The sequence below is a fragment of the Cebus imitator genome, unplaced genomic scaffold (assembly GCF_001604975.1).
Source record: "Cebus imitator isolate Cc_AM_T3 unplaced genomic scaffold, Cebus_imitator-1.0 Scaffold417, whole genome shotgun sequence".
Lineage (NCBI taxonomy): Eukaryota > Metazoa > Chordata > Mammalia > Primates > Cebidae > Cebus > Cebus imitator.
In genome coordinates, this window is record NW_016107732.1 from 1,689,418 (window position 1) to 1,699,747 (window position 10,330).

At 53.8% G+C, this 10,330-nt stretch overlaps 2 protein-coding genes across 2 annotated transcripts in view; both read left to right on the forward strand.

Annotated features, from left to right (window-relative positions):
• RPS5 (ribosomal protein S5) overlaps nt 1-6,000 on the forward strand; it is a 7,756-nt gene extending 1,756 nt beyond the window's left edge. Inside the window, exons 3-6 of the mRNA XM_017509627.1 lie at nt 4,154-4,363; nt 4,526-4,654; nt 5,692-5,790; nt 5,878-6,000. Of these exons, the coding sequence (XP_017365116.1) occupies nt 4,154-4,363; nt 4,526-4,654; nt 5,692-5,790; nt 5,878-5,946 (507 nt within the window). The 3' untranslated portion in view covers nt 5,947-6,000. The remainder of the gene's footprint in view (nt 1-4,153; nt 4,364-4,525; nt 4,655-5,691; nt 5,791-5,877) is intronic.
• A 143-nt stretch (nt 6,001-6,143) lies between these two features.
• RNF225 (ring finger protein 225) lies at nt 6,144-9,126 on the forward strand. Its single transcript, XM_017509626.2, has 2 exons — nt 6,144-6,872; nt 7,337-9,126. Exon 2 carries the CDS (start codon nt 7,347-7,349, stop codon nt 8,385-8,387), a length of 1,041 nt encoding a protein of 346 aa, XP_017365115.1. The 5' UTR covers nt 6,144-6,872; nt 7,337-7,346; the 3' UTR covers nt 8,388-9,126.
• The last annotated feature ends 1,204 nt before the right edge of the window (nt 9,127-10,330 follow it).

The following is a 10,330-nucleotide window of genomic DNA, read 5'->3' on the forward strand; positions in this document are numbered from 1 at the left end:
TAGAGACGGGGTTTCACCATGTTGACCAGGATGGTCTCGATCTCTTGACCTCGTGATCCACCCGCCTCGGCCTCCCAAAGTGCTGGGATTACAGGCTTGAGCCACCGCGCCCGGCAGCACCATCTCTTAAAGGGATTATTTTTTTCCTCAATTGAATGGCCTTGGGCACCTGTTAAAAATCCGCTGGCGATAGATGTATGGGTTTCATTATGGATGCTCAGTTATATTCCATTGGTCTGTATGTCTGTCTTTATGCCAGTACCACACCTTCCTGTCTTATATTAAGTTTTGGAATTGGGAAGTTTTGAGTTGTCCTAATTTGTTCCTACTCTGTACAGTTTTACAAACCCCTTCTGTCCCCTCCCCACCGGGGCACCATTATGAATATTGTGGGCCTTAGGAACTTTTGCTTCTGTGAGCCCTTCCTCAATTAAAAGAAAATATTTGAAATTATATTTTGTGACTGCATTGGTATAAAGATGAATATAATTTGGGTTGTACTTTATTCACTTCTCTGTTTGAGATAGGATCTCTGTCACCCAGACTGGAGTGCGGTGGCATGATCACAGTTCTCTCTGCAGACTCAATACACCTGGGCTCGGGATCCTCAACTAGCGGGAACCACAGGTGCATGCCACCAAACTTGCTACTTTTTGTTTTGGAAAGAATGAAAACTTTTTTGTTGTCTGTAAAGATGTCTTGGAACTTAGGCAGTAGGCCTAGTGGATAATTCGGCCTTGTTTTTCACTCTGAATATCTTGTAGATCTTTGATTTCTTTCCTTCATGGGTTTATTTCAGGGGGTCCACAAACATTTTATGTAATTAATTAATTATTATTATTATTAATATTTTTTTTTTTTTGAGACAGAGTTTTGCTCTTGTTGCCCACGCTGAACTGCAGTGGCACAGTCTCTGCTCACTGCAACCCCCACCTCCCAGGTGTAAGTAGGCCTCCCAAGTAACTGAAATTACAGGTGTCCACCACCATGCCCAACTAATTTTTGTATTTATTTTTTCTTATTTTTATTTTTGAGAGAGAGTCTCGCTCTGTTGCCCAAGCTGGAATGCAGTGGCAAGATCTCAGCTGACTGCAACCACCACCTCCTGAGTTCAAGTGATTTTTCTGCCTCAGTCTCCCTAATTAGTAGCTGGGACCACAGGTACATGCCACCATGCCGGGCTAATTTTTTTTTGTTTGTTTGTTTTTGTTTTTAAAGAAACGGGGTTTCACCATGTTGGTCAGGCTGGTCTTAAATACCTGACCTTGTGATCCACCCGTCTCGGCCTCCCAAAGTGCTGGGATTACAGGCTTGAGCCACCGCGCCTGGCTAATTTTTGTATTTTTAATACAGAATGGGTTTCACCATGTTGGGCAGGCTAGTCTCAAACTCCTGACCTCAGGTAGTCCACCCGCCTCAGCCTTGCAAAGTGCTGGAATTACAGGCTTGAGCCACCGCACCTGGCCTCTGTTATTCATTTTTATGTGTTACTTTTCTTTTTAAAACTTTTGTGAAATGCACTTAAAATATGTATTATTGTTCCCTATCCCTTGTTCTACTAAACGTTATTAAGTGCCTGTTCTGCTAGGGAAATAAACATTGATGGGAGTTCACTGTGATTTAAACACCTGTGCAGGGTTCCACTGTTGGGCCAAACCCTTGCTGGGAAATTTGGTGTTTGGAATTTTTTGCTGCATATTGAAAACCCTCCATGAATGCCTTTCTTTGTCTGTTTGTGCAGGTGCTTCTCTTGGGGTAGACAGTGGACTGTGAGGTTTTTTTTTTTTTTTTTTGGGTGGAGGGGGTGTGTTTCTTGCAGCCAGACTGTGAAATAGGAGTGTAAGTTTTGGTGTCGTGTGTTCTTTTTCAAACATTCCTTGTATTTGTAGAAACAGGTAATTGTGTCTATTCTCAGAGGCAAGTGAAAGGATGGCCTTGGGGACATTTTGTAATGGAACTGTCAACAGCAGTCTCCTTTGAATACACATAGCTCCCCTCATTCTTCCCTTTTACACATGCAAGGTTAACTTTTTGGCATTTTTTACATTTTCGTGGAGGGATGGCTATGTCTGTATAGTATAGGAAGGCAGCTGTTGTTCTGGGCCAGGCATGGTGGCTCATGCCTCTAATCCCAGCACTTTGGGAGGCTGAGGTGGGTGGATCACCTGAAGTCGGGAGTTCAAGACCCGCTTGACCAACATGGTGAAACTCCATCTCGTAAACTACAAAAAAATTAGTCACATGTGGTGGCGCATGCCTGTAGTTCCAGCTGCTTGGGACTTGTCCAGTCTGGACAGCGAGAGTGAAACTCCATCTCAAAAAAATAATAATAATAACTGAGCTGGGCATGGTGGCATGCACCTGTAATCCCAGCTACTCAGGAGGCTGAGGCAGGAGAATAGCTTGAACCTAGGTGGCAGAGGTTGTGGTGAGCCAAGATGGTGCCATTGCACTCCAGCCTGGGTGATAGAGCGAGACTCTGTCTCAAAAACAAATGGTGGCTCACGCCCGTAATCCCATCACTTTGGGAGGCTCAGGGGGGCGGATCACCTGAGGTCAGGAGTTTGACACCAGCCTGGCCGACATGGCAAAACCCCATCCCTACTAAAAATAAAAAATTAGCCAGTCATGGTGTCGTGTACCTGTAGTTCTAGATACTGGGGAGGCTGAGGCAGGAGAATCGCTTGAACCTGGAAGGCAGTGGTTTCGGTGAGCCTAGATCGCGCCACTTCACTCCAGCCTGGGAGACAGAGTGAGACTGTCTCAAAAAACTAAACCAAAAAACTTTCTCACTCTGTGGTGGTGGTTCCCCTGTCTTAGGGGATACTTAGCAATGTCTATTTTTACATGTCAAAACCGAAGGTGATTGGGCTAGGCACAGTGGCTCATGCCTGTAATCTCAACACTTTGGAAGGCTGAGGTGGATGGGTCACTTGAGATCAAGAGTTCAAGACCAGCCTGACCAATATAGTGAAACCCCATCTCTAATGAAAGTACAAAAAATCAGTAAGGCGTTGTGACACATTACCAGCTACTTGGGAAGCTGAGGCAAGAGTATCACTTGAACCAGGGAGGTGGAGGTTGCAGTGAGCCAAGATCATACCACTACAATCAGGCCTGGGCAACAGAGCAAGACTCCATCTCAAAAAAAAACAGGCTGGAGGCCCAGCCCAGTGGCTCATGCCTGTAATCCTAGCACTTTGGGAGGCCAAGGCAGGCAGATCACCTGAGGTCGGGAGTTCAAGATCAGCCTGGACAATATGGAGAAACCTCATTTCTACTGAAAATACAAAAATTTAGCCTGACATGGTGGCGTTTGCCTGTAATGCCACCACTCGGGATGCTGAGGCAGGGGAATTTCTTGAACCCAGGAGGTGGAGGTTGCAGTGAGCCAAGATTGCACCTTTGCACTCCAGCCTGGGTGACAGAGCAAGAGTCAGTCTTGAGGGGGGAAAAAAATTTGGGCTAGGCATGGTGGCTTACGACTGTAATCCCAGCATGGGAGGCTGAGGTGGGCAGATCACGAGGTCAGGAGATTGAGACTGACCTGGTTAACACAGTGAAACCCTGTCTCTACTAAAAATACAAAAAATTAACCGGGTGCGGTGGCATGCACCTGTAGTCCCACCTACTCTGGAGGCTGAGGCAGGAGAATCACTTGAACCCAGGAGGTGGAGGTTGTAGTGGGCCAAAATTGCACCACTGCACTCCAGTCTAGGCAACAGAGCTAGACTCTCCCTCAAAAAAAAAAAATTGAAGGGGTTGCCAGTTGCATAACAGATGCTATTAAACATCCTATAGTATGCAAGACAACCCTTCAAACAATGTGGTCCAAAATGTCCTATAGTGCAGAATTAGAGGAATGCCGTTTTAGAAAACTGGAATCATGGGCTCTAGTCTCCTTAGATTCCTACTCTCTTTCATTCATTATGAAGTAAGTATCCTTTTTGGTGACTTAGTAAAGTCACCTGTTCCAGGTTTTTTCCTCATGGTGCATGGGGCTCACATCCAAGTCCCCTGGAAAGGCATAGCAGGATCCCAGACAGCTGTCGGACTACCTCAAATGGGTTCTTGTTTCCTCCTCTGATTCCTGGCCAAGGCCCATGATGCTCCTGACCATTTTCCCTTTATTTTCTGCTCTCTGCTGCCCCAGGATTACATTGCAGTGAAGGAGAAGTATGCCAAGTACCTGCCTCACAGTGCAGGGAGGTATGCCGCGAAACGCTTCCGCAAAGCTCAGTGCCCCATCGTGGAGCGCCTCACCAACTCCATGATGATGCATGGCCGCAACAATGGCAAGAAGCTCATGACTGTACGCATCGTCAAGCACGCCTTCGAGATCATCCACCTGCTCACAGGCGAGGTAGGGCTCTGATGGCAGCTGTGCCTTCAGTACACCCCAAAGCCCCGTGGTGTGTATGCCAGGCTTATCCGCTGTGTGGTGTGCTCACTCTTGTTTTAGGGGTGAGAATGGGGGAGGAATGCATGGGGCTGGATGTCGGGCTCAGAGCCCCCTTCTCTCTAGAACCCTCTGCAGGTCCTGGTAAACGCCATCATCAACAGTGGTCCCCGGGAGGACTCCACACGCATTGGGCGAGCCGGAACTGTGAGACGACAGGCTGTGGACGTGTCCCCACTGCGCAGGGTGAATCAGGTGAGCAGAGGGCTTATGCACGTGGGAGGGTGGACACAGCCACAGGAGTGGGTGGAGTCTGCCTGGGGCAGGAAGGCTTGTCTCTGTTGGATGTTTTACCTGCAACATCACTTCCTCTAGGAAGCCTTCCTGGATTCCCACCCTCCATGGGGGCAGATCCAGACTCTGGGCCTTCTGGACCACATTTGGCTGAGGTCTTCTTTCATTTGGGTGTATATTTTTACACTATGTGTGCAATGTACTTTTTTTTAATTGGGCAGTTTAAGAATCAATTGCAGACATTACAGTAATTTTCCCCTTAATGCAACAGGTATCTTAAAAACAGGGATGACCTATCCCCGTCGTCACCCATCCCCCCGGAAGGATTTTAACAGGGATAGAATAATCAGATTAGTCATTATTCCATTTATGCATCTGTCCCCAGAATGTCCCTTAAAGTGGCCGGCTGTCAATTGGGGGTCCCAATTAAGAGCATATATATTGCCTTCCCCCCCCCTTTAAAAATTTTTTTTTAGAAATGACTGAGATGGGGTCTCTCTGTTTCACAGGGTGTTCTTGAACACCAGGTCTCAAATGATCCTGCCCCCTCAGCCTCCCAAAGTGCTAGGGTTTCAGGCGTGAGCCACCACACCTGGCTGCATTTTTTGTTGTAGGGGTTTTTCTGTTGTTTGTAGAGATGGGGTTGCCCAGGCTGGTCTCAGACTCGCAGCCCAAGTGATCCTCTCACCTCAGCATCCCAAAGTGTTGGGATTACAGGTGCAAGCATCACACCAGGCTATACAGCATTTTGCTGTTGAGGCAGGTCTCAATCTCCTGTCATTGGGGACCCAACATCAGCCTCTATGTGTGTGTTTCTGGACACTTGCTCTTGTGGCCCTCTTTCTGATTACAAATCTGGCATGATGTCGTCTCCCCTAACATCTTGTCTCAGTGGACCTATGGGAGACAGCATGGCTGCCAGCATCTGTTGAGGGTGGGCCCAGGGTGCTGGAGGACCGAAGCCTGTCATTTTAGCCTGACCCCTGCTGTCTCCCCAGGCCATCTGGCTGCTGTGCACAGGCGCTCGTGAGGCTGCCTTCCGGAATATCAAGACCATTGCTGAGTGCCTGGCAGATGAGCTCATCAATGCTGCCAAGGTGGATGAGGGCACTCTGGTGGGAGGGGTCTTAAGTGGGGCATTTGGTGGGGGTCCTTCAGATTTAAAACTGTCTGTTTCCTTGCAGGGCTCCTCCAACTCCTATGCCATCAAGAAGAAGGACGAGCTGGAGCGTGTGGCCAAGTCCAACCGCTGATTTTCCCAGCTGCTGCCCAATAAAACTGTCTGCCCTTTGGGGCAGCCCCACCCACTTGTGCCGTTGTCTGTCTTCAGTGGAGGGTGTGGGTGGCATGGCCCTGGTGGCTTCGGGAGTTGCTCACCTTCCTGACGTGTGGCCCTGTGGGGACCTGGAAGCATTGCTGACTCAGAATCATGGCACCCCAGGGCTGGCAGGTGGGGCACTAGTGGTAGGCCAGGCTGCCTGGAGTGTCCCAGCGGGTATTGGAAATGAGACAGATGGGATTGTCCATAACTTCTGGGACATGAATTATCGCTGTGGTCTGGGTGGGTGGGTGACTTGGGTGCCTGTGAGTTCTGGGTAGTTACAAGGCCATCCTGAGAGGCTTGTTGAGGTAGCCCTGGAGAGACAAGGAAAGTTCAGGTGTTTGGGCCACACTGTTGCAGACCTCTGGTTTCACCTCTTGGAGTGTAGGTTGCACTCCTGGTTACCTCCCCAGCCATACTGGTTGTGGCTGCAGCCTGGGCCTGTACACCCAGTTTCCACGGGCTGTACAGGTTCCCGTCCACCAGTGTGAATGCAGTGTCATCAGGCTGCTGACATGGGTTGGGACCCACCCAGGGCCACAGGCTGGTGACTCCTGTAGAAGATTCATCAGGTTCTGATGGGTGGGGTGGGCCCAAGCCCGCCCACCCTGTGCCATCACCTTTCCACCACCCCCAGCATCTCACCAAGGCAGGCTTGGTGTTCACCCTGGTGGGGCTGGCCCAGGGGGCGGGGCAGGCAGTCAAACGGGTCCAGCGGGTATCTGGAACCTAGATGGGTGGCCCCAGATGAGCACCCTCCTCCTGGGAGGGTACTTTTGAACCCAGCTGCAGGTAGGCCAGAGACGGGTCAGAACAGGCAGGGACACGCCACTGGCCAGAGGGAGGAGGTGTCCACAGGTAGGTAGGGTCCCACAGCCTGGCTGGGGTCTGTCATTTCTCTGGACAGCCCCTGGCCCTGTGCTGGGCTTCTCAGCAGCTGGGATCCTTCCCCTTGCCTAGGTGTCCATGTCTGTTCACGGGAGTCTTGCATGGTCTTCCAGGTTGTCTGCTGAGTTCTTCCAAGGGTCCCTTTCTGCGCCTCTGTGGGTTGGGTCCTTTCCATCCCTGTCTCGTGTCCTCCCCGTGACTGTGTTCAGCTCCAGTCTGTCTCCCCGTTTCCAGTTCAGGAACTGGTCCCCCGTGGGTCTCCCCATCTCTTCTGCTCCTTGACGCTAGCCACACACACACTTCTCGGGAAGGTCCTGCTACTGGGGGCTCCTCTGCAAAGTCCAGTCCCCAGTCTTCCCCTGGAGTTCTGCTGGTCTCAGAAGCGGCTCCATGCTCCACCCCTCCTTCCCTACCTGACTGCCCTCTCCTCGCAGGTCCGTCCGGATGCCCTGCCCTCGGCCGCCCTGGCTCCGCCGTTCCCGGGCCCTTCAGGGCTCGGGTCCCAGCTCCCCAGGCTCGCTCTCTGCACCCCGCTCCCCGAGCAGAGGGGAGGACCAAGACGAGGACGAGGAAGAGGAGGAGGGAGGCTGCAGCCCAGGCTCCGGCCCCGTCCTGCTCCCCGCCTCCCCTGTGGAGTGCCTCATCTGCGTGTCGCCCTTCGACGGCATGTTCAAGCTGCCCAAGCGCCTGGACTGTGGCCACGTCTTCTGTCTCGAGTGCCTGGCGCGCCTATCGTTGGCCACGGCGGGCGGCGGCGACGCGGTGGCCTGCCCGGTGTGCCGCGCGCCCACGCGCCTGGCCCCCCGCCGCGGACTGCCCGCGTTGCCCACGCAGTCCGCTCTCCTGCCCCGCGACGCGCGTGCGCCGCCCTCGCGCCAGGGCTCCGTGCGCTTCGACAGGCGCCGAGGTCTCCTCTACCTGCGGCCGCCGCCGCCCCTACCCGGGCCGCGTAAGTCCCGCGCCCCGCAGGCCCCGCGCGCCCCGCCGCCCCCGCCGCCTCTGCGCCTGGGCCGCCCGCTGTCACGCCGCCTGACCCTGGACAGCCCGGCCTGGGTCTTCAACGCGGCCGTGGCGGTGGCCGTGCTGGTGGCCGCGGGACTTGTGGTCTCGGGCGTCTACATCTTCTTCCTCATTCCGCACGCCACCTCCTCCGGCCCCGCGCGGCCCCAGCTCGTGGCGCTCGCCCCAGCGCCCGGCTTCTCCTGGTTCCCGCCGAGGCCCACGCCGGGGGCGCACTGGAGCCCAGCCTGGACGCCGCGCCCCACGGGCCCTGACCTGGACGCGGCCCTGCCAGGAACTGCAGAAGATGTGCTGGAGCCCAAGGCGGGTCCCGAGGACCCGGCAGAGGCTGAGGAGGGACCCGAGGACCCGGCGGAGACCAAGGGGATGCTGGACAAGCAGCCGGACAGCCCGTGGGGCACAGAGGCTGGCCCCAGCTGGACCCCGTGGGTACGGGGCGCAAGGAGGCTGTGGCGCCCACAGTAAGTGCAGCCGCGCTGCAGTCCTACAGCCAGGCCTGGCACCTCCGTGTCATCTGGGGGCCTTAGCAGGGTGCACGGCACTTACCCGTTTCTCCAGATTGGAGCCTGAAGCGAGCATCCGTGGCACTGTCACCATGGGGCAGGTCCCTCTCAAGGAGCAGCCACCACAGTCGTCCCACAGGGATCCTCTGGTAACACCCCGACCCCCATTCTTGTGGCTGTCCAGTGCTGGGATTACAGGCGGAGGGTGCCCTAACCATGACTTCTGTAAGGGTCCTGCTGGGGCTTGGTCCAGAACCCAGACTCCGTGGGGGTGCAGTTGGAAGCATCCTAATCCTCATCCCTTGTGGGAGTCCAGCTGCGAACACCCCCGACAAACATCCATGCAGGTACCCCGCCAGAGGCAGCTCCACAGATATCCTTGAACGGGTCCTGCTGGGAGTGTCCCCAGTCATCCTCACCCCAGAGGCCTGGGGGAGCACCCTTATCAGCACCAGAGGCCGAAGGTCCTGACCCACTCATCTTTTGAACTGGCTACAGGTGGCAGGGGCCCGCCTATCTTTGGAGGGCAGAGCTGCTGCTGCTATCATTCCCTGGTCACGTGTCCCTCCAACTGGCCCATTGCAGGGGACCCACCACTCCGCTGTCTGGAGTTTCTTTTCTACTGCCTGCAGGCTGGGCCTGAGTGGGCTCCAGCTGTCTACCTGCTGATCCCGGGCATATCGTTGCATCCTGCACACCTGGTTGGGCCTGGGGCTCCAGCTTAAAAGAGAGCAGGGTGTCCTGGCCAGGGCTGGGGAGGAACCTGAATCTTAGAGACTCGCTCCCACCCCAATCCTAAGTCCCCAGCTGCTCTGGGAGCCTCAACTTTTCCCTGGGTTGTGGCTTCTAGGATTCTCTCAATATGCTGTGGTGCAGCTGTGGTCATCATGACTCAGAGAGGCCAAGCTCACCCCAGGAGTCAGATAGAGGCAGAAAACGGTGGGAGTGGGAGTCCTGGACCTCCTTCTTAGCCACAGGGATCCTGGCCCCTTTCCCGGGCCACCAGAGTCCCCATCACCCTTGGTTAATATCTTGGTGCCAGTTCCTGCACTTCTTCCTCCAGGGCTCCATCTGTCACCCAGCCTCCTTTCTTGTGCCTCAAGGTGAAGCCTGAGCCTTCCGGATAGCAGCCTCCAGGGAAGGTGGCATGTGGGCTCCTGTCCTCTTCCTCTCAGAAGTCTTCCTGGGTTTGTTATTGGGGGTTGATGGCAGCTATCCTCTGTGCAGACTGAACATGGGGCTTCTGTCTCCTCCCAGGCCCTGCACCCCCCCATCCTGCCTCACTTTATTCTGGGGAGGAGTGCTGTATTTTGGGAATGGGCACCCAGCATGTTCCAAAGAGAAACATGACTTCTGTGTGGCTGGAGGCTCCTGTTTGATTTGTTTATGTGTGTCCTCAGCACCAACATACAGTAGGTGCCAAACAGGGGAGTGACAGAATTGCAGGTGACCCAGGCAGCCTGGGAATGAACCCTGGGCCCAGGACTGCCTAGAGCTAGCTCTGGTGTGAGCTATTGCTTCCCGGTGGGATCCAGAGGAGGAATACTAGGGAGTCCATAGGCATGTCTTCCCAGACCAGTTCTTCCCCACACCCACATGCTGATGTCACCCGCAGGGCCTGGGACCAGTGTACTGGGTCACTGGGCAGCCACAGCCCAGCCTCATAGGGAAGGAACCTGATCAGAGAGCATCAGAGTTGGTGGTCTATTCATTTCATCTGGCTGTTGTGACAAAATATCCCCAACCCAATTCTTTAGAACACGTGTTTATTTTATTTATTTATTTTATTTTTTTATTTTTATTTTTTTTATTTTTATTTTTTTTTGAGACAGAGTTTCACTCATGTTACCCAGGCTGGAGTGCAATGGCGCGATCTCGGCTCACCGCAACCTCCGCCTCCTGGGT

What these genes read in the sequence shown, in the direction of transcription:
- RNF225 (XM_017509626.2), top strand. Translation starts at nt 7,347, where the DNA reads ATGCCCTGCCCTCGGCCGCCCTGGCTCCGCCGTTCCCGGGCCCTTCAG.